General features: G+C 31.0%; 3 protein-coding genes across 5 annotated transcripts; 1 reads left to right on the plus strand and 2 right to left on the minus strand.

The window, feature by feature from the left end:
* The first annotated feature begins 1,593 nt into the window (after positions 1-1,593).
* On the plus strand, positions 1,594-5,178 carry LOC113402004 (uncharacterized). Its single transcript, XM_026642102.2, has 2 exons — positions 1,594-2,049; positions 3,327-5,178. Exons 1-2 carry the CDS (start codon positions 1,594-1,596, stop codon positions 4,098-4,100), a joined length of 1,230 nt encoding a protein of 409 aa, XP_026497887.2. The 3' UTR covers positions 4,101-5,178.
* On the minus strand, positions 1,812-4,914 carry LOC113403583 (uncharacterized). The gene is made up of 2 exons (XM_064220350.1): positions 4,567-4,914; positions 1,812-3,284 (listed from the first exon to the last, which is right to left on the minus strand). Exons 1-2 carry the CDS (start codon positions 4,912-4,914, stop codon positions 2,712-2,714), a joined length of 921 nt encoding a protein of 306 aa, XP_064076420.1. The 3' UTR covers positions 1,812-2,711.
* Positions 5,179-5,322: 144 nt separating the features above from the next.
* LOC113402265 (uncharacterized) lies at positions 5,323-22,832 on the minus strand. 3 transcript variants are annotated; one of them, XM_026642485.2, is made up of 10 exons: positions 22,592-22,832; positions 22,325-22,496; positions 22,116-22,241; positions 21,843-22,048; positions 20,651-20,983; positions 19,025-19,189; positions 13,165-13,431; positions 11,052-11,314; positions 10,774-10,974; positions 5,323-10,590 (listed from the first exon to the last, which is right to left on the minus strand). In XM_026642485.2, the coding sequence occupies exons 2-10, from the start codon at positions 22,433-22,435 to the stop codon at positions 6,179-6,181; spliced, it is 6,084 nt and encodes a 2,027-aa protein (XP_026498270.1). In that variant the 5' UTR covers positions 22,436-22,496; positions 22,592-22,832; the 3' UTR covers positions 5,323-6,178. The 3 variants fall into 3 exon arrangements, with proteins under 3 accessions (XP_026498270.1, XP_026498254.1, XP_026498247.1); XM_026642469.2 differs by having other exon boundaries at positions 22,325-22,512; XM_026642462.2 differs by having other exon boundaries at positions 22,325-22,507; positions 22,592-22,831.
* Positions 22,833-23,959: the final 1,127 nt, after the last annotated feature.

Below are 23,959 nucleotides of genomic sequence, written 5' to 3' on the forward strand. Positions count from 1 at the left end.
TCAATCCTAAATAGAAAGATAACTTTTATGTAGTAATAAATACAAGATTATTTGCTTTTAGTACTATTTAAATTTAATTAAGATTATAATATAAAAATGTAATGATGTTAATGTATAATTTAAAATAACATATTCATATAAAGTACACTACTCTTTTTTTGTAAAAAATTATTGATATCATGAAGATACATGAAGTTGACCAAATATAGTTTGTTTCAAAGGATAGGATTTTGAATATTTTGTTTTTTTTTTATTAATTGATACAATAATTTATTTTACTGTTTGGGTTTACACTAGAAAAATACTACTTACAAATTTATTTAAAATAAGTCTTAAAAAGACTTAAAATAAGCCTCCTCACGACTTAGACTTGCATTATCCTTGATGAAATATTTGTTTATTTAATTTTATGGAAGATACCAATAATCAATAAATTTTCAAGACAGATCTCAAAAAATGAATGTTATGGTAGAATTTTACCAACAGAAAAAATTAAGAGCAATAAAATTTGTTTAAAGAGATATTATTTTTTAATAATTTCTTCCAAATTCAGTTCATCATTGTATATCTTTATTTCAATACATTAAAATCGACTTTTTGAATATAATATTTTTAGGGCTGCCAGCTTTTATGATTATGAGATCTAAACGTTAAAATCAAAAGGGACAATACTGAATAAATCAGGACTAATTATCAATTAATTAACCAGAACAAAAATAAAATTATTAATATCTTGTTGATTTTAAAAGGATTTTTACTTAATAAGTCTGAATAAATTTATAGGAGCAACATTGGCCCGTAAGTTGAAAATAAAACTTTTAATAGAAAAGTGTTCCTGTTGATAATTCTTTTTAAATTGATAGTTAAAGTTTATATTAAATTATCGCTTGTTTTTTTATAATTATGATGCAAAAAATTGTATTTAAGTACCTGTGGTATATAAAAAAGAATCGAAAAGAATAGATAACTATGGAGATTTTTTTGAAATTTTGTGGTAAATTAAAATAAATCTTGTTAGCTAAGCACAATTTTAAAGTCCAAAATATAAAATAAATACTCTGATGTTGATTATTAAACATAAGATTTATTTAAATAGCAACGTTGCTTGCAAGTGTCAAAGTGAAACGTGAAACGACAAAGTTCACCAATGATAGTTTGTTTTTGTAAATGTGTTACTAAAATTACTTAGGCCATCCTCCTTCGTTACTTGACTAACATATTATTATGTCCAACAGTTTAGATTATGTTATTTTCCATTAAATTAATGTGGCATTTTTAAATATGATTTGATCCTCCATTTTTCTGTATACTTGATTATATATACTTTAGGGCGCATTTTCATTGGTCGATAAGGCCCGCATTCGGGGTGCGGGAGATTTCTGTAACGCATGCCATAGGGCCCGCAAAGAGTTTATCGTTTTCACTGGTCGTCAGAGCCCGCATACGGGGTGCGGGTGATTTCTATAACGCATGCGATAAGGCCCGCATGCGGGGAGCCATTTTCACTGGTCGTTAGAGCCCGCATTTGAAGTGCGAGAGAATTAGGTACCTACAGTTTGGCAGTGGGTTTTGAGATAAGCAGACGTACTCGCCATGGATCAACAATTATTGCTTTGTGGAGCAATTTTGACTGTTTGCGGTGTATTAAAAAAGAAATTAATAACTTCTTTGAAGAAAAAGAAAAAGAGATTTTGGATGCGAAATTTACTTAAAAGTAGAAAGATGCACGGTGCTTCTAATACGTTGTGTGCGAACTTGAATCCGGCATTGGAATGTGATGTAGAAGATCATGATAATTTTTTCAGAATACCTAAAAACTTATTTGACGATTTATTGAGAAAGGTAGAAAAAAGAATTGAAAAAAAAGACACATTATTTCGTGAGGCTCTTCCTGCACGATTAAAACTTGAGGTCACCTTACGTTATTTAGCTACTGGAGATTCTTACAAAAGTTTATATTACTTATTTCGTGTGTCCCCTTCTATTATGAGCAGTTTTATACCAGAAGTGTGTGACGCTCTCTATGATGCACTGGCAGATTATATAAAAGTAAGTACATATAAATATAAAAATAGTAAATAATATTAAGATTATAAAGTAAATGTTTATTTAAATTTTGCAATATTCTTACAATTTTGTACGTTTCGAAGTTTTAATTACGTTACGTACGTACGTACGTTAAGAAGTTTTAATTGAGCAGAATACACTTCCGGTCACCTAAAGCGTACCACCCTTTTTTATGGACACCAATTTATTGAACTATATTGAAATGCCGTTTTCGGAGTGTTATGGGCAGACAACAAATTAGGTTACAAAATATTGTTTTCAAATGTACATTCTTAGAAATAGTTTTATTTGAAAGAAAGAAAGAAATTTTCTTCTCTTCTTTCGAAAAATCTTTAGAAAAATCTTTCTTTCTTTCAAATAGTTTTATTTATTTTTTTTTCATTTTTTCATTTGATAACCAAAAATGTATCGTTTTTCTCCGATGTACGGATATTGTGTACAACCATCTCTAAATATTGACTAACAAAATATTTCTTTATTGTTATTAGTTTCAAATTTCAATGTCTGGTGGATTACAAAGTGGTTCGATTTTGGTGTCCGCGAGTGTAGTAATCATTTAATCAATATCAAATAATTAAATGAAATAAAAATGCCTTACCAGGCAAATAGATGTTGCATAATTATAAATAATATATAAAATTGCTTCATATGTTTGTGAAACTGATGTTGTTGAAATCGTCTTCATAGTTAGATAAATTAGACACAGATGCGGAACTTAAATATCCTGGATTTTCTGGATCATAGGTATTGGACGTCGAGGTACCATAGGACAACAACGAAGATTTGGTTTGCTGTCTCAATGCTTTTAATTGAATTTCCGATAAAGCCTTTTGAATATCTGTTTTTGTAATAATTGAAAACTCGCGTGGCAATGTACGTAAAGTCGAGGCTGTATATCTCCCAAAAATGTCGAATTCATCTTCTTTATTTTGTAGTAACGATGTTGTATTTTTAGTAACATTCTCGGTAATTTTATTTATTTTGTCAATGGCTTCATGTACCTCGTCCTGTCTTTTATTTGATTTGCCCCTTTTCTTCGTTGCTAGTTTTGATGGCACAGTGAATGTAGATGAAGACGTTTCGGTTAGTTCTTGAACTCGATTTTCAATAATTTCATCCGCAGCATTTGAGTTTTCTTCTCTATCATTCTCTTCTAATACCGTATTATTATTTTCGAAGTCAACAGTATCAGTAGCTATTTCCGAATTTTCATCGATCTGTAAATAAAAAATATTCATGATTATATGTTCTTTTTTCAGGTCCCAAACACAGAACAAAAATGGATGGATATAAAAACTGGATTTCAGTTAAAGTGGAATTTTCCTGGATGTATTGGGGCAATTGATGGTAAACATATAAACTTGCGAGCTCCAGCCTGTAGTGGATCTGAGTTCTATAATTATAAAAAAACTTTTAGCATTGTTTTACTAGCTTGTGTCGATGATGATTATTCATTCACTTATATTGATATTGGAGCAAAGGCCAGATATTCTGACGGCGGAGTTTTTAGTAATTGTTCTTTAAAACGAGCAATTGATGACGGTAGTCTGAATATTCCAGCAGAAAATGTTATTGTTGCGGATGCTGCATTCCCGCTTCAAAATAATATAATGAAACCATACCCGGGAAATAATCTAACGACACGGCAAAAAATTTTTAATTACCGTCTTTCAAGGGCTCGGCGAATTGTAGAAAATGCGTTCGGTATATTGGCAAGCCGATTTCGAATTTTTGAAAAACCAATAGCCAACAACGTCAAGAATACCATAAAAATAACAAGGACATCTTGCGCGCTTCATAATTGGCTAAGAAAAAATGATTCTAATTATCTTGAACCTGGACTTGCGGATTATGAAGATATCTCTACTGGTATAACAATTAATGGCTCCTGGAGACAAGTACCTCTTCGAAACTTCGAGGACATGGGAGAAGATAATACCTTAACTGAAAATGGGACAACAATTCGGGATAGATTCGCTGATTACTTCAGTAGTGAAGGTGCAGTGCCGTGGCAAACAAGATTTATTCACTAACATTCCGGAACAATTTGAGGGTAGACTGCACTAGGGACAGCGCCGCGGCAGAACCCACTATGCCCCGCGGCACTTGTTTCTTTAATAATACACTTCTCATGAAAAAAACGAAACATTTCGATTTTTATTTAACTTATGATAATAAAACATGAAGTACCTATATAAAAAAAAAATATTTGAATTGGATCATCAATTCATTAACATTTTTAATTGAACACCTCATAGGTATCACTACTAACCTAAACACACATTTTTTCAGTAATCTTTAAAAAACAAACTCGCGAGGTGTTTTTTTTATGAGAAGTGTATTAGATTGTCTCGTGTTACTCCAAAAAATGTCTAAATAATAAAATATAAAAAAAAATAGTGATATTTTATATAATATTATATTTCTTAAAAATATATATTAAATAACCTACTTAATTAGGATTGTCTTTGGTAACATAAATAAAGTTTGTATACTTACATTTGAAAATGTCTTCTCTTTATTTTTAAATGCTCTTAAAAATCCATCGGCAATTGAAAACCATGACACCTTCGGTTTATAAACAGATTCTCGGTCGCTTCCGGATCGAGTGCTCTTTTCAATTTTTTTTAATTCTTGATAGTACGATGACCTTAAATTTTTAATTTTTTTTGGTATATCTTTGTCTGAGATGCCACTAATGTTTAACTTTTCCGCAATTTGTTTGTACGCACTTTGTCTTGCGTCATGATTTTTATACAAAGCACTCGTTACGTTCCACAAACATTCGTAGTCTCGATAGATCTCTACGAGTTTTAGCATTTGTGAATTCGAAAACCGTTCAGCCATTTTGCTCCCACGCTGCGTAAATAAACAGCGTTAATAATATAAATAATGCGCGTAGTATTGATGACGTCTAATGAATTACTGAACGGAGGCGAGTCACCGTATGCTTTGTATCGACCGTGTTATCGACTGACTAGTTTCATTGGTCGTTATCCCGAATGCGGATATCAGCCGCACACGTTTAATCGACCGAGTTATCGACCAGTGGATTTCATTGGTTGTTAGCTCGCATGCGGGTACTCCCCGCAATCGGGATAACTACCGACTTATCGACCAATGAAAATGCGCCTTTATTCAAGAAAGCTTTTACAAGCACTTCACTGAAAAAATATTTTACAGAATTGTGTTAAAATTATAACACGAAATTATGTTCACATAAATGTACATAAAATGTAAATAAAAGTTAAGATATATTTTGAAAATTTTTATTTCCATTTTTACACATGAAGAATTGTTTTCAATATTTCTTAGAATAGTATTTCATATAATCCTAATTTCATTAAACATACATCTAAACATCTAAGATTTTTTTATTCAGCAGAAATACTTAATCAATGCTAATAAAAACTTAATTAAAACAAAATCTCAAATTATTTACACAACAATGTCATTTAAGAAATTCTAACATAAAATTTAAAATTATAGAATAACAATACAATTTCTTATGACCTTGTAATAATAATAAGCAGTATGTTCAATAAAATAAAGCTATATAACTTTGAAGTGACATAAAATGTACTTATCAAAATTAAATAATAATTAAATAATTAATGTTATTGCAAGGCCTGCTCTACTGATTGATATTTAAGAACAAATAAAATTAATACAAATATATTTTTACTATCTTATGTTAAAAATATACAGAGAGAAATAAGTGTCCTATATTTACTGTAAACATTTAAATGCAACATAAGTAGTTGCCATGACAATTATACGATTTATTTTTAAAAAGACACATTGAAAGAAAGATACTTTTTTTCTAACAAGTAACAAAGATTAATAGTGTCAACACAAATTAGTGTTTTGTCACGACATGTTATGAAACATTATCATATAAGATTTGACAAGATGAATACTTTACTCATGGAATACAATAACATTAAACTTGTCATGAATTTTGCACAACATTGATTAATATGATAATTGATAAATATTCCACAAAGATGCTATAATTCTACAAACAACATAAATTATTTTAATAATAATTGTCATATCCATAAGGACTGTAAAATTGGTTCCTCACATCATAATGAGGAGGTAGATAATATTAAAGCCATGAAGGTCGATTTATGGCATCATATGGTTGTCGAACACCAAGTGGTGTTGAATAGGCTGATGGGTATAGGCCCATTATTTGAGCTCCTGTCTGTCGCTGTAATTCTTCCTGGTAGCGCTGTAAGTACTGTTGATATAATGGTGAAGACTGCTCTGCTGCAACAAACGGATATCCAGCACGAACTTGTGAGTGCCCTATGAAAGGAAATGGGCTTGCGCTGTGGTTTGAATTCTGATGTGCTGGTTTTGCTAGTTTTTCTGCATTTGCTTCATTGCTTCTTTGTTGATGAGCAACTGCTGCAGCCATGTAGTTAGCGGCCATTATTTGATTGGTACTATTTCGAAAGTCCTCGATTGTGAAACCACCGTTGTCGCCGTACATTCCACCGAGCGCTATGTTAGGAGTGGTTCCAAAGTTAAAGGGATTTCCTGGTATCATGTTTGGTTTGACCGATGACAAAACATCAGTGCTGCAAGTAGATGTATGGTATGGTTGTCCAATCGATGTCGAAGATTGTTTTACATCCGATGTTCTTTTTCGCTTATTCTTTTTTACATCCATTTGAGTGCTCGCAATACTGACAGAACTTTTATAAAGATTGTTATCTTTACTGATTGCAGCAATTGATGGTTGAGAATATATACTAGTAGAAGTACTGACTGGGTGTGCTTCAGGATTCATGTTTTTGTTAAACATTTGTGCCATTTGGAAAGTTTTGTCATGATAAAGTGACGTAGTGCTATTTGCAAAGCTGGACAAATACCTTTCATCATTTGAATATCGCTCTAGCATTTGTGGAATATTTGGTAAATTGCGTAATGTTTCAATTGGAAGTGCCGAATGTGTACTATATGGTGTTTTATATGGTAAAGATGATACCAATGTGTGATTTTGAATAAGTTTTTCTGATTTATTTATTTGTGGTTTACCAACCATTTCCAAATTTTTGGGAAGTGGATTACTCTCGCTAATTGTAGTATTTACGCTTACAGGGTCACACTTAAGTAGGCCACGTGGATTAGGTATCCTTAATTCAGCTGAGTGATTTGGTTGAATGTCTTGACTTCGTGTGATACTCGCTCTAGGTATGGTATTGTAGTTATTAAACTGTTGATGTTGTACATTTTTATTATAGTTTATAGCAGTCGAATTCGATGTATCGGTTGCTTTTAATTTTTCTTCACTACTAGGTGTATATCCATTGGCAGAATAATCTGATGGTTGTATTTCCGGTTTTCGCATTTGGTTTACCTTCCAATTTCCATAGTCAATTGCAGTAGCGGAAGTGGCGGTATTACATGAATAAAGTTTTTTATTTGCTAACTCAATGTCATTTAATGAGAAATTACTTATGTGCTGATTAGGAGGCAAGCTATCATATTGGTTATGATGTGCAAGGGGTATGGTTTGGTTTAAACTAATCTCAGTGTGAGGTCTTTCATGTGTGTGAGCTGGTGTTAAATTACAAGTGACAGTTGGCTTAGACAATGGTTTCGGTAATTGGTGATTGTTAATACCAAGGTTAATAGCAATAGCTTCAATTTCATATCCCTTTTGCTGTGGAATTACATTTGGTTTGGGTTCCCGGCTCCTTTCGGCAAATTCAACACCATGTAAATCTCCGTTGGCTTTTCTATCCTCAATATTCATGTAACCCATATTTATCATATCTATGTTATCTTTTTTGTTCGAATCAGGTTTCGTAAGATCAATATGAATAGGTTCCTTTTTGTAGTCACGTACTAATTCATTACGTTCGTAAGATGCGCTTTCTTTCGGTTCCGCAGTACGTCTCTCCGAGTAATCAAGGGTACTATTTTTATCACGTAATGTATTCAATTTTAATACCTCAGATTTTTCACTCAAAGCTAAAGCTATATCATCTACTGAAGTCGGTGGAGTACTTTGCATCAAATGTAAAGTAGATGTAGTTGTAGTTTTTGGATAATCTATTTTTGCCGGTGCAGATACTGTCACTTCTTTTTCTTCAGATGGCTTCCTTGAGGATGAAATTTCAGGTTCACTGTATGTTCGCTTTTTGACCGGGAATAATGATGTCTTCGGATCAGGTAATATTTGTACAGTGCTTGATATTTGTGTAGATGTAACACAAGGTTGTGGAGATACTTGAGGTTGCGAATAAGTAGTCTGCGTGGGAGGATATGGCGGCGCTGTTGGTGAAAATGGACCGCTATAATTAGTTGGTTGAAAAGTATCAGGACCTAGTGCCGTGTAATCGTCATGTATTCTTGCAGGTTTGCTGACTTGAGGTGCTTTAGATGTGTCATAATAAGGTGGAGCATTTTGGCCATATGTTGGCAATGGGCTTTTGTTGTGATCAATAAAGTAATTAGGCGTAGAAGAGCCTGCGGCACTGTTTGAAGCGTAGACATGTTGAGAGTATGGTGAATAAGGAGACTGAGGTGCATCCCTTGGGCTGCAACTTTTCTCAGGACTACTTTTAACAGATGTAGTATCTTGGTAGAACCCTGCACGAACAGTGCCATTTATAATGGGATATGTAATTTTTTGAAAATCATCTGTTCTCGGCGATGCTGGTGAACGTAATAGTGGTGAAGTGTGGGACATTTGATGTCTAGGAGAATCTAAATCTTGACTAAATGATGATCTTTCTGAAATTGAGCTGCCTGTGCTGGTTCTTCGCTGTCTTGGTGTCGCAGTTACACTTGGGTGCGGGCTATCGCCCCCATCAAGAGTAGGAGAATTAAGGTCATTAGGAGAGTCATATTTAGCCGTTGTATTCTTTGGACTCGTCGATTTTGTATCATTGTTGGAATTCTCCGAGGCTTTTTCCTCGGTTTCTGTTTCTTCTGTCTTCTTTTTGGTATTACTAGAAGTAGTGGTAGCTTTTGGAGCTCCAAAAGCTTTAAACCAAGCACTTAGATTAGGAGTAGCTTTTTCTTGACTTGGTTTCATTAGTGGTAAATCATCTGTTTCTACTTCTGCGTCTTTTTTAGTAACAATTTTTTCTTCCATTTTGTAATGGGTAATTGTTTCAATTTTTTTAACGTCTTTCGTATTATCTTTTACTTTTTTAATATCTTTTAACTTGTCACTTTTAATTTCTCCATTTTTAAAGTTGTTGTCATATCCAAGAGAAAATTGAACGCAAGGTAAGACGGAACCTAAGCTGAGCTTGGGACTACATTCGTCTAATTTGGTGACATCACGAGCTCTACTAAGAGGACCAAGTGGAATGGCATCTTCTGATCTATCACCATTTTTATTACACAACATATTAGTAAGTAAATTTCCCTTGCTTTTGCCTGGTTGTAGTCTATCAATAGTCCTTTGAATTTCTCTTCGCCTTAAAATTTTTGGTTCACGTGATGACGGTCGTTTTCGAGATAGTTCTTTCCGAAAAAGAATTGGCTTTTCTCCCTGTGAAGATTCGTCGTCCATTCGACTGTTATCTTGCTCTTCTGTAGAAATAGTTTGGGCAGGACTATCACAAGGTGAACTAACTGCCGAACCTTTAGGAGCGTCGTCAAGCCATTTGCTTATATCTTTTACAGCTTGCTCTAAAGCCTCCGAGGCAGAAGCGTTTTTGGCTGAACTCTTTTTCACTTTCTTACTATTCGGCTTATCTTTGACACTGTCAATGGAATCATCAGAAAACCCATCTTCGTCTTCTATATTTGTACTTTTACTCTCCTTGTACTTGGCACTATTTGATCCTCCCGGAGCAAAAAGACTATTGAAAAGTGAAGAATCTTTATACTTTTCATTTTTGGCTTTCAACTTCTCGATTGTTTCCCGTAACTTCTGATTTTTTTCTTTCTCTGGTAAGTTTAAAGTTTGTTTTTGCTTATCAACTTTTTGCTTATAATCAAAAAGCGATTCCCAAGCATCTTTTGCTGCATGTCTTCTTCTTTCCTTAATTTTATCATATTTATCTTTTAGAAAGTCTGGATCGGTAAGTTGATCGCTCGGCTCTAATTTATCGAGTTCCGTGGGAGACGGCGATGGAGTATGTATGGACGGCAGAGGACTCGCACTTCTACTTCTATTTGAACTTTCTAAAGACTCTTGGGACACACTTCTTTTTATCTCTTCGGGTGGTTCAGTATCATGATGTTTATTTTTCTTTTTTGACCGCTTTGATTTTTTGCCTTCTTTGTCTTTGTTTTTTCCATGCTTTTGTTTTTTACTGTGTCTCTTGGAAGAATTCTTTTTGTGATTCTTGGAATGTTTCCCATGGCGGTGACCTTTACGTTTTTTCTTCCCTTTGTCATGTTTGGTTTTGTGAGATTCCTTGTTTACTTCAACACTATTTTCACTATTTTCAGGTTCTTCACATTCTTCTTCTTCTTCTTCTTTTGGTGTCACTTGCTCTTCATCTTGTTTGATTTCTGACGTACTTGATGTAGGTTCATCTGTAACTGTATAATTAAAATTATATTATATTAATTTGTTAGTTTTTTTTCATGATTAGTTGTTGGAGTACAATTAGTTGTATAGCAAATTAATATTCTTATGTAATAGTTAGTTTTATGTAAATACTTTTTAAAACGGTAACATTGGTATTAAATAAATATATATCTACATAATATCAAAAGATCTACCGGCTTCAGATTGTGACTTTTGTTTCTTTCGTTTTTGGCGAATAGGTGATGTCTCGCTCGTTTTTAATTTATGCTTTCTAGACGGAGTGGGCAGTTGGTATTCAACTGCTATTTCTTCATCAGAAGAAGAGAGCCGATGAATGTATTTTTCCGTGAGTCGATCAAAAGCCGCTTGCAAGTTATCTACCATAGTCGTATACTCTGAAAAATATAATATTGCATTTTAAGGATCTGTATATATTACATATTTTATTCTTCTTATGTCAAATATCACTTACCATTATCTTGCCCATTGTATAATCGGCAATTGTTAACTATAAGTTTAAAGTCTGCCTTAAACATAGAAAAGTCTGAATAATATCCGCTATCTAGACGTTCCTCCATTTTACGGAGATCCATCGGCCGCCGGATGACAGCGTAATAATTAGGAGCATACTCCTCTTCAACTGGGTCCATGAAAGGCCAGGCATCTTCATGCGCTGATAATTGTTCGAGCACCTTGTACATATCAGTTTGCACATCTTCTTCAGTTTGACTGAAACTAGAATAATATATTTTTTTGTAAATTTCAAATGTAAAGATATAATTTGAACAAACTTAAACTCAATTTGATTAAAAAAAAGTCGGCACAATTTATTTGGATATTGAAATTGAATAGATTTCCATATTCACATTTGAGTGGTTTATTTAATGCACTGACTGTTACTTTAAGAGTATTTATGCCGATTAGCCGTTTTTAAGAGTATTTTTAAAGAGATTGTGAGCCAAATATTTACCAGTTACTTAAACAAAAAATACTGCACCGAAGTTTAGTCCCTTATTTATTTATTTTTTATTTATAAACACTTTATTGCACACAAAAGACAAAAGATACAGTGTACATAACATTACAAGAACATATAACAAAAAAGAGAAGCGTGCAAAGGCGGTCTTATTGCTTAAAGCAATCTCTTACAGACAACCCTTTAGAGTAAGAATTTGTCTGTGGGAAACGGGATGGTGCAAACAAGCATGTTTTATTCTTAAACAACTAAAAATTAATCTTTAAATAATACAAATAATATATAACAAAATACATATATATAAGTTTAATAAATACATATGTATTATATATACCAAATAATTATATCCCTTATTAATAGGAATATATTGTTTAGTTTCTTATAAATTAAATCCTGAATAATCATTACTGATTCTTAAAAAAGAGGTAGTTAAAAATGCATGTTCTCAAAAATTTTACAATTCAGTATAATTTGAACGCTGTTTTAGCTATAAAAATAAATTGTAAGTTATTTCTGTAAACACTGCATAAATGAGCAGATTGACTTTAGAATGTATTGAAAAAAGAATTTTTTTTTTAAACCACGAGTAATATATATATACTACTAACATATATATTACTCATAGTTTTAATTTTTTATATAATAACTGTGTGGATATCCAATACTTTATAATTATTTCAGTAATTTATTAAAATTTTTATGTCATTTTACTTTCTATCGATTGGCTTGTCCGAAGAAATTGACTTGAAGTGACGCAATTGCAATTAGTGCTATTAAGATTAATCTTAAGCAGTAGTATAATCATTAACGATAATACTACTACTATAAGATATGCACCCTTTGATGATAAAAAATGTATATTAACGATTACAGTTATTTTTATCTCGTAGTTGAGGCTGGAGAGATTGGTATGAATTAAATAAAAATATAACATTCTGAAGAAATACATCACGGTCTATACATTCAAAAACATAAACCAAGAGAAATTGATAAGTGTTTTTAGTGAATTCTATACTAGATTTTAATGGTTTTATTTATTTTACCTCATAAATATAATATCATCATATAATAAAAAAGTAATTTCGAGTAGTTAGAACAAATTAGTATGATTAATATTCATCTATATTAATATTATAAAGAGATACAATTAGTTTGTTTGTATCTAGGACGTAATATTCGGAACTAATGATCAGATTCAGAACTCGCAACTAATAATAATCATATACATTTTTCATAAATAATTTATATAACAGTACTTGTTCTCGTTAAATACGTTAATAGTCTACATTGGTGTAATTATTTTTTTTTTAATATTAATTGTTGATATTCTGAAAAGGGCTTTAAAAAGCGTTTATGTATACGTGCAATTTGATTGGATTTTATTCTGAGGATTGACGAAAGAAGAAGCTTACTCTCTCATCTCAAAATATTATACAACAATTAAATCGTTGACAGATGCTTAAAATCCTTAGAATTCCTTAGAAATCCTCAGCACTAAAACAAGCATTGGGCTTACCAAGAGTTCACCTAAAAGAACCATTACTTAAAGGAAACACTCCATTATGTTGAGAAAAAATATATCGTTTTCAATAATTAAGGCGCAACTTACATTTGTGACGTCTTGAGCTTTCGCCGAGTGCTATTGACCGGCTCGTCATTTTCTGGTATTACTATCTGCCCAGTAGCAGCTGCTAGCGAATTGTTAGTTTTCCTTCCGGTTTTAACCACTGGTTCTGGAGGTGGCTCTCCTTTGTTGGTAGTAGGTGAGTTTTTTGATTTCTTATCTCTTGACCTGGATGGTCGAGTAACCTTTTGGGGCATTTCTTCCTGGTCACTTGATGAACTGTCCGATGAATCTGACGATTCAGATTTTGACCTAAAAAGTATAAAAAATATGTTAGATTTAAGTTCTAATATATTTATTGTGTCTATAAAATTTGATTAAAGAATATATTAGTAAATACTCTTTTACAAAAAACAAAACTTTTTAATCGCATTTTCAAACTTTAATAACCAAAATGAAGTTATAAAGTAATATTTCACTCATGATTATATATTCATAGCAATAATCGTTAAGTACCACCGCACAAACTATTTAATTTTGTTGTAAACGTCCTCAAAATATATATTTTAATTTAAACCTTCTACAAACATATAGATATGTATAACACATATATATATGTTCAATAATATATTATGCTCATCTGATTAATGATAAGTTAAAAATAATTTAAATTGTAGATTTTTACATATGTAAGTAATATAAATATATATTTAGTTGATTGTACAACAAACTTAAAGTTAATAAACGTCGAATAACTATTTGACGTTTACGTTTTAATGATTTTATATATATTTATACCAGTCCTTAGGAGAACGTCGCATATTTTAAATTTAATTATTGGAATTAAGTAGTACACTAGGTTTTACGAAAATATATTAGGTACATAGATTAAGATTTTCGATGCAAAAAATTTAAGCCTCTTTTGGTGGTGGTTATTATAATTACATTTCATCTTCGTTCTAAACATTAGTTCTGAACGTTGATGTATCAGATCTGTAATACTTTTTGACTTACGTTATCAATTATAAATATACTAATTTGCTTGGAATCTGATCTTAATATAAAAATATATTTTTAATTACCTGAATTAGACCATGTATTAGAAGTTCGGCTAATTAGTCATTAAGGTTTTACTGTTTTATCTACTAGAGGTAGGGTTAGGTACTTAAGTAGAGCAACCACTAGTCAGTTAATTGAAGAGCAACCTTTTGGTTTGGCAACAGGTTTTGGTTTCAAGAGTCGGTAAAAGTATACGTAAACGAACAGTAGGAATCTTAGTTATCTACTTAAGCGGCGTATTGATGATAAGCTAAAAATACTTCAAATATATTTAGGTGGCGGTGACTACTTAACATCACAGCAACTTATTTTGGTCGTTAGCATTTCTATTACAAATAGTGTCAATGTTGACCTTATACTGCTTTGTTAGGTATTGCCCATTGCTCGTATTGTTGAAGTTATACTTCTTTTGGCGCCTTATGAAAAAATGATGAGAGTTACAGGGTGACATGATGACATTGCTCGTTACACCGCCAATTAAGTGTCAATTCGCTCAAAATAAGCAATTTCAAATCTTATCTTTAATATTATATAATTTTTTTTTGTGAATATTAAACTTAGTGAGTGTTATAGTAGGGGTGAAAAAGAAGAAATTATATTTATCATAATAATAATAAAATATTGATTTTTATTATTACAATCAAGATAAATTGCTATTATTTGATTGTGATTTGCATTAAATTAAATATAATTTTGAAATACGCCGAAGAAATAGATTAAATCACGCGCACACAGAAAAATAAAAAAAAAATAATTAATTTATGAATTAGGTACAACAAATTCAACAATAAATAAACAACACTAATCCAATGACTACTGTATCAGACGTCTATTGTTTACTTAAATTTTATTGTTGTCATTTTACTTAAAATATCTAAGTATATATAACATCTATCTAGTAACAAACAATACTATCACATGTTTCTTAGAGAAAAGATAACATAGGTCATTAATAAAAGTTGTTATAAGAGAAAAAAAGAGAGAGAATTCGATGAATTAAGTAAGCAATCAACTCTTAAATAGGCCACATAGAAATCTGCAGTCAAAAAAATAACTAAAAGAACTCCAGTTAATATTTATAGTAGTAATTCTCTCTTCGACGATAAATATTACACGTAATTATACATAACGAAATATTATCGTCTGATGGTGGTCTATGAAAGAACAAATCCTCTACAACAGAACAGTGCCCTATTCATAAGTTTCTCTAAAATCTTTTGAGTGAATGCAGCTTTATGCGATTTTATTATATTTGATTAAAATCATTTTATTCGTTTGTATGGAACGAAAGTTTGTATTTTATTTTTAACCCTCTGAAGTTACAACAATTTAAAGGTAGTAAAACTAATCTTGTTCATTTATAACTACGTCAAATTTGACTTAAAAGGATATTATAAAAAATATATCCTTTTACGTCAAATATTAAATTAATAATAAAAAGAATAATTATGATTCAGGTGATATCCGGTATACAATAATTAAGAGATGTTGATAGAACGAGCTCCTTAATCCAAGTGCCTGACGGACCAGCGCGTCGTTCGCATCTCGCCTGATTGATTATTATCCAAATTTGATATTCAGCGCTGCTATATATAATCTTCATGATCCAAAATGATCCAATCCCATTGATGCGTGTAGGCCTTTCTTCCCGCAAGCTCAATCATCAGATGGAGACGATCGACGACGACGACGATTAACGATCACGTTTGCCCCGATTCCGATCCGGTCCGGATTCGAACCAAAACTTTTATAATGTCAGCCCATCGTGTTGCTGGACGTCAAACGACCCGCTCATTGCCGTCACTTCGACACCACCTCCATCAGTTGTCCTTTCGGCTAAAAAAGTGGCCAACTTCACTTTTAATAAACCCATATCCGACGTCTCGAACTAAGGTTCTTCGCCGGATTTCGGTATTTTGAACATGGTCTTGTAGTTTGATACCCATTATGGACCTCTTCATAGTTTGTTTGTTTATAATCCTGATTTTGTACACACCCAGGTTGAGCGTCCACAGCTCTGCACCAATTGTAATGGTAGGCAGAACACATTGGATAAAGAGCAGAGTTTTGATACATTGTAGGATGTGACATGAATTAAGCACGTCATGTAGCTTTTTATAAGCCACCCATACGAATTCAAGTTATATACGAATGTATCAATTGCTTTCTTTTGATTATCAGGATATACGTAACTTTCAACCGCCATTCGTCCCTCGTTCCCAAGCGTGATGGGAATTCGAGATTCCAGGGACGTTCGACATGACCACGTCTTCGTCATATTTATCTCGTCATGTTTTACATACCCCGAAAGATCCATCCGCAATAATACCTTGTATTATTTGTTGGAGATCAATCAGCTTCTAGGACCACATCGTTTGTGAAACTAAGAAGTACACCGTAAACCGTTGATGTTAATTTCAGTCTTATCCCATGCATATAGTAGAAATTTTAATTATTTAATATAGTAAATTATTTACATCTAGTACAAAATATTAAATTTAATGGTATTCAACGAAACATTCACGATCTGAAATATAATACAAATGATCATTATATGTAGCGAATGTGTTATTTGTGTGATTCTAAACACGGTTTTTTTTCTCTCTTGCACTACATATTCGCCTCATTATACAGGTTTAATCGGTTGAAAGAAGGGTAGTAATGGGTAAGGTATTATTATATTTCAATTGTATTCGCTTCTAGAGCCACCAAGATTGGTTTAATCTAGTCAACACATCAATTCTTGTCAAAAACATCCTTGTCGTCAATATTTATAGCTGCCAAGCTATAAATATTTCTCCTTCCCGCAACGAAAACTCTGTATGACCATTTGAAAGCAAAACTGCAACAAAATATATGAAAAAAAAGAATGATAAACTAAAAATAAAAACATGGCCAACAATATCTTTATTTAAAAAAATGTCTCCTTTGAGGAGTGACTACCACATCCCGTTACATTTTTTTATATTATTTATTTACCAGGCAAACCGAAAATATACAATAGAATGATAATTGTACTTACCAGTGAATATAACTTTTTACGGTCTGTAACGATTTTTAAATGTTGACGTTACTAATTATATTAAAAACACAATGTACGCAATAAAGCCGAATTTATCAAAATGTACAGTTTTATTATTTATTCACTACTGTTAGTGTGTACTGTATACAATGTTTAAAGCTCCATACAAAACTAAAAAACAAAATTAGGACTTTTTAACGTCAAATTATTCGATTATCTTTAAAGGGAATGCAACGAAATTGCTTTCATAAACGGATTTGCTTGCTTCATGACTTGAATAGTCTCTGGCCATTGTCATTTTTTTTTTTATAAAATAGATTCATTTAATATTTGCAGCCATAGATGTATCTAGATATTTTCATTATGAGAATCAAAAAATTGTAAAACAGATTATTTATACAAAAACATTGTTAAATATAATTAAATAATTGTTTATATAAAATTATAAATAATTGAATCAATAAATTCCGAAAAATTTAAGACATCAACCACGAGACCCCCGCACGGTACGGGACAAATTTCTATGCTGTTACTACGACCGGCAATATTGTATTTCAATAGTTTTCCTATTCCGAAAAATATGGTGTAGTACTTTTAATAAAATAAATGATTATTAAAAAATGCAAGTCACAATTATTTCCGTAGTCCTCTCGTCTCAACGGGGCGACAGCAACTGATTTATGAAAAAAGTATGTTTGAGCTATCTTAACACGTATGTACGTAACAGTAGAACTTGTCTTTCGTGAATGGAAAATGTAGCAAGCGCCTAAATCTTTTTATCGGAATAAAACTTTACATTATGTGATAGTAAAATAATTATGTTTTTAATCAAATGCAGCCCTTGAAATTGTAACGTAACTTAAAAGGTTGAATACCTGCCAAATCAAGATAATGATTAAAAGTTTTACATAATATCCGCTTAATTGTTATAGAAAAACCACTATTATGTATTGCACATTTTTTTAATTTCATTTTTTAAAGTTAAAATTTACTGAAATCTAAAATTTCAAGCAAAAATAAGCGTATTGACGTTTTAATCTTAGACCGAGCGACTCCAACTACTCCAACGACTTAATAGTTTAACAATGCATCTACAATTCGAAGCGATGCGAACGTCTGATTGCATATCGTTATTGTTATCTATTTAAAGATTTTCTTGACCTTAAAGGAAAAGATGATTTGATAATTGACTAAATAAACAGTTGAAGTTGAGTAGAAAATTTTGTACAATTATCTTCCAACATTCACGAAAAATGGAGAAGAGATTATCTAAACCTCCTGAACAATCTTACCAATATGCACTTTTACTGCCTTTTATTATAACAGAATTGTTGGCATTCTGACAAATATTTGACACCAATAACTAAGGGTATACTGTGTGATGGTAATTTTAATAAAATTATATTTCAATTTTTATCCTGGGTAAGTCTAATTACAAATTGTCACTTTATAGCAATCTAAATGACTGGACGTGTCGTTGCCGTTTAGCTATTTTTATGCTAACATAGCAATGTAGTTACGGTTCGATCGAAGTAGGATCAGAAAAGTATTCTCAACTGATATAAATTCGTAGAATTGTCCCCCGTACCTTTATGAAAAACAGTTGAGCTACTTCCACTAATTTACGTTACTACACACTACACAACTTCGACTATTATACCAAAATAGGCTTAATGTGCAAAATAGGCAAAATTTTCACCAGTTTTTCATAAAGGTACGAGTTTATGTGATCACACACTTACGTCTCAAATATGATTTAAGGAAATAATTTTTAAATATAGTTTATATTGTATTATATAATTTAGTTTACATTACATTAAATACCTTAGCTGTTCGCGTCGCTTCGCTCGGTTCTCACGAGCGACTGTTGATGTTTCCTTGCTGTCTTCGTCCTTAGAGTCATAAGCACTCTGTTTTATCTCTTCTTCCTTCTGCTTGATTTTCTGCAGCACACGGCTTGATGTACGACGCGGTGCCAGTTCTAGTAACCTTTAATTTACGTTTATAATTACTATAGTTCATTAAAAGGTAAATAAATACCATTCCAACATACAGATACAGTGAACATATGATAATACATCTAGAACTTGCTTTAACACGTAATATAGCGCGACAACCGAAGAAAAAAAAAACGGCGCTGTATTAAAATTTAACAAAAATGTATTTGTTAAATTTATCAGCTACATAATTCAAAAAATTGCAAAAGCAGCTTCTTCACAATGCTTATTCAAATATTTCTTTATTTTAGTTAGTTTACTTTGTTTCACGTATCTTTGATAATATTCGCGAATGACAGGACAATAAAACTTAAAATCCAATCGCAAATGCTTGTAAAAATTTTAACAATTGAATAATCCAAGTCCACTAATCTTCGACAAGAATGTTTGATTTTTTACAATTAATATAATTTTCCTTTGAATACAATATTAAAATGAACAAACAAGCTTGATTTCGCAAAGTCAAAAATTCGCATAGTAATGTTCTTATAGATATAGATTGTATATTATATTAACTAACGGCAATCTACAGCTTCTTCTGTTAATAGTAAGATCAATACTCTATATCTTCTACTGTCAAACATTTTTTCAGATCCCCAAAATTATTTTGTAAAATAGATGATTATTCAACTTTACTACTGAACTGGTGGCTGGTATTATTCAAAACACAACATATTTTTCTACAGCAATGATTTCCTTCATTACACACTGTGAGTTTTAAATATAGTTAATTCAAATTAATACAAAAGTTCGGTACCTCAGTTGTAATAAAATCTTTTCATTAAATCTCTATCAACAGCATTGACTCTTCGAAGATGTTTTAAAAAATAATATAACTTTTGCAATAATAAAAGCAATTACAATGAAACAAATCAATATACAGAAATAGCTTTGCAATAAATTAAATACGCACAGCCAAACTAAATTGTAAAAAGTGTTCTATACTTTTAATTTAATAATTATTCATTCATTTAATCAAAACTTGTTTAGTTTAATCAGACAAATGATGTTAGATTTCAGACTTTTTAACTTTTTCTATACCTGTGTTTATGAATGTTATTTTTAAAAAACATAGAGAGTAGTTGACAAATTATAACATTTAAAACAAATTTATTTTAATTGTTATTTAATATAAGACCATAGATTAACATAGTAATCAAAAAACAAATTTTAAATAATCAAATTTGATAGTACTTTTAGTTTAAAAAAATTCTGGTGCCTTGCACAATTTTTTTATAGTTTGGTACGATCTAACCATCACTGGGAAGTGCTATTTCCCAACAAATTGTATTGCAGTGTGCCAATATTATAAGTTGAGAATGATACATCTATACTATGACAAAACATCCAACTAAAATTTCTAAAGTATCAACACCTTTTCCGTGGTGGTGACCAATTACCAACAGAAAGTCTGTTGTCAGTCTGCTCTCTTAAAATTAAAATAAATTCTCACCTTTTCCTTTGTAAACGTTCTTTTTCTTCAAATAGCCTTGGTATTTCTGGCAGAAAATTTTGTGAGAGAGATCTATGAAGTTCTTTTTCAACCTTGCTGGTAGCATCATTGAACTTCTCTGTCAGGTGGGTCCAATCTTCCTCCGTAAAACACACCACTTGCCAAACACGATCAGTATCTTCGTCGTCAAGCCAATCATCTCCATAAAACCAGCCTCTCTTTCTGCTCTCCCTTTTCCTTCTCCTATTTTTGGTCCTCGGTTTCTTTATTATATCCTCCCTATATAATCTTGTGCCATAAAAGTACCAGTAAGCAGAATCATTGTCATCCCATCTGCAAATAAAAAAACAAATAATTTATAATTATGAAAGTGATTAATTATTAATCTTAAAATATATCAAATGCCTAAATACAGTTGACATATGCTGAAATTTTTCTGTTAGATTAGGTAAATATCAAATTGTAATTATTATATCATAGCATGCTTTACATAGATAATCCACTGCCACCTGAGAAATTAAGTTGTTATGTCTAATGAGCTTCTTATGACATTGACTCTTTCACCCTATAAGCCAGAACACAACAACACATTGTTATTTAATAGTAGAATGCAGAGTTTCAAATTTGAAAGTCTCATCACAGAGTCAAGTCTCTATTAGAAAAACATTAAGTTATAAAATTATTTTAGATAACATTAGAATATTGATCTATATTTCGTATTGTCCCCATACATCTAAATGTACCATATCAAAAACATGAAAAAAACATTTTTCTAAAAAAATACAACAAAACCATACTTTAAATGTATGATGTTATTAAGATAATGTTGTTTTAAATGTCACAGTTATCTTTAGTCTACTCAAATCCATATATTGTGCAATTTGCAAATTTCTATTTGTCCAATGCTGATTGGATAATAAGAAATAATTTATAATATAATAACAAATATATTTTCCTAAACATTTAAATAATGATATTAAAGTATATTAAATCAGGTATGTGTTCTTAGCCATGATTGTTGATGAAGGATGTCAATATTCATCTTTATTTAGTGCAAACATTGATGACAACTATAAAATCAATACTTCCAACAATGTACTATAAATAGGTTTAGGTTTGGTAAAAGGACCTAAAACACAAAAAAATCTATTACAATATTTTATATTATTAATGAGTATATGCAATAACTCACCCTAGTGGCTCCACACGTAGACTTTCAGCTTCTAAGTTCTTGAACAGGTCAAATACGTCTTCGGCATCTAACCGAAAATCACATAATGCATACAATATCTCAACTTTTGTCCGAAGAGGCAAGAATTGAAAATCAATATCAGTATTGAATGGGTTGTATCTTCCATGCTCTTGACATTTTCTCCTAAATAAACGCCTCAAATACATCTGAAAATTAAGTTTGATGATAAGACAAAGCAGAAGTAAGATTTCATTATAAGTAAACAATTTGTACCTGATAATTGAAAGCAGAGATGTCATTGTTGCCTAAGCAACCGTTCAAGAGGCGCACTATCAGTTCGGTCAAGAGAGAATTACCCGATTCTTCTGTGCCATCTGTCAGAAGAGCCTCTTCTAATTCCTATTAAATAAACAATTACATCATAATACACTTTTTATTTTACACTTAACGCTACCTGAACAAAAAAAAAATCATATACTTACTTCGATGTCAAAATCCAGAAGATTGAAAGCTGTCCTGAATAAGGAACAAAAGTATGCAATGCTGGGTACTTCCCACCATGACTGAATGTCTAAAAAGCGTGAGAAATTCATTCAGACATCACTTTTATCGGTACTGTCCTGGAGAAAAACGCCTACTGGATCTTTCGATTCACTGAAACACACCTAAGCTATCTATATAATACAGAAACATAACCTTAAATATTAACACTCCCGATGTATTAAATTATTATTATAATGAATAAATACCCATTTTAAAACTTTTCGGAAACTCGGAATAATTATAAACGCCGATTTTTCTTTCAAATTTACTAATAAGACCCGATATGCGTTGTGTATCAGAACACAAACGCCATAACAGTTTACTAAATGAACAGTTGAAGGACTTATTAAATTAATATGTTTTTAGTTTAAAACATTATTTAAACTTTTTATATATGAACAAACAAAATAATATTTACAAAAGATTATTTATTGCAATATTTTGGTGAAAAAAACTTGTATAAAATTATCAATATAAAAGGAATGGCACTGTTTCCACATTCAACGGAAGTTTATTCAGCCATTGCTTTTTTTCTATTCGTCGCTATTGCGTTGCTCTATTTATTTTTATATAGATATATCTATGCCTAGATAGTGATTTTTATTGTATTGGTTTTTATTACTAGGGACCTCTAGGAACATATTATATAAATATTCTTTAACATTAAAAATCAAAACGTTAATGTAAATTTGATTTTAAATTTTGTAACTAGTACCTAATTAATTATTTAATATTCATATAATATTATAATAATTAAAACCCTGGAAAAAATGTATCACCAAAAATTAGATTATATTATAAAAGCTGGATTAAGGTTAAATTTCAATATATTTTGGTATTATTGGTTTTATATGTTGTTTTGTTGCATACTGTTGAAACAATGCAAAGCCTTATTGAATGTTCATTTTATTTTTATTAAAATTTTATTGTAAAAAGATGGTGTTGTATCAATCTGATAATAATTACCAATATGTAATATGTCATGCTAAAAAAGACTCTGAGCTAAATTCGATTTGACATGTATTTGTACAAAAAAAATACGCTATACTAAACTTGTAAGTAATGTATATTAGTTAGAATAAAAATAAACTCTCGTATGTATTTTAGGACTGTGTAAAATTATTTCGTAACAATGTTAAGCCTTTTTTCAATTTACAGAATCGTATTCCAAAGTAAAATCATTCTTTCTTGCTCTTTTGCTGTAAAGAAATCTTTTAAAGTATAGAAAACATTCTAATTTTAATTCAAATTAGACCTGACTAGTCCTATTTTCTTGTCATTGTTAGATACGCATACTTTTGCTAATAATATTTGAACAAGTACTTATACAAATTAACGTCAATATACTTATATAAATAAATATTATAAATTAATTTTCGTATTCGTCGCTATTACGTACATACATATTAAATACCCAAGTTATATTTACTTAACATCGAATTTATTCTTGATAGTCGTCAATCTGTAAGATGATATTAATCCATGCCCATTCGACTAAAATAACTTTACAAATAACAAAATATTAGCTTCTAGTTGATATATTTTAAAATAATTATTACTAAATAGAAAAATAA

Source organism: Vanessa tameamea, chromosome Z (genome assembly GCF_037043105.1).
Source record: "Vanessa tameamea isolate UH-Manoa-2023 chromosome Z, ilVanTame1 primary haplotype, whole genome shotgun sequence".
Classification (NCBI taxonomy): domain Eukaryota; kingdom Metazoa; phylum Arthropoda; class Insecta; order Lepidoptera; family Nymphalidae; genus Vanessa; species Vanessa tameamea.

Coding starts and splice junctions, on each gene's coding strand:
- LOC113402004 (XM_026642102.2), top strand. CDS start 1,594: ATGGATCAACAATTATTGCTTTGTGGAGCAATTTTGACTGTTTGCGGT. Junction 2,050..3,326: donor CACTGGCAGATTATATAAAA/GTAAGTACATAT, acceptor TTCTTTTTTCAG/GTCCCAAACACAGAACAAAA.
- LOC113403583 (XM_064220350.1), bottom strand. CDS start 4,914: ATGGCTGAACGGTTTTCGAATTCACAAATGCTAAAACTCGTAGAGATC. Junction 3,285..4,566: donor AAGAGAAGACATTTTCAAAT/GTAAGTATACAA, acceptor TTTTATTTACAG/ATCGATGAAAATTCGGAAAT.
- LOC113402265 (XM_026642485.2), bottom strand. CDS start 22,435: ATGAATTTCTCACGCTTTTTAGACATTCAGTCATGGTGGGAAGTACCC. Junction 19,190..20,650: donor GAACGTTTACAAAGGAAAAG/GTGAGAATTTAT, acceptor CGTAAATTAAAG/GTTACTAGAACTGGCACCGC. Junction 10,975..11,051: donor ATACAATGGGCAAGATAATG/GTAAGTGATATT, acceptor TATATTTTTCAG/AGTATACGACTATGGTAGAT.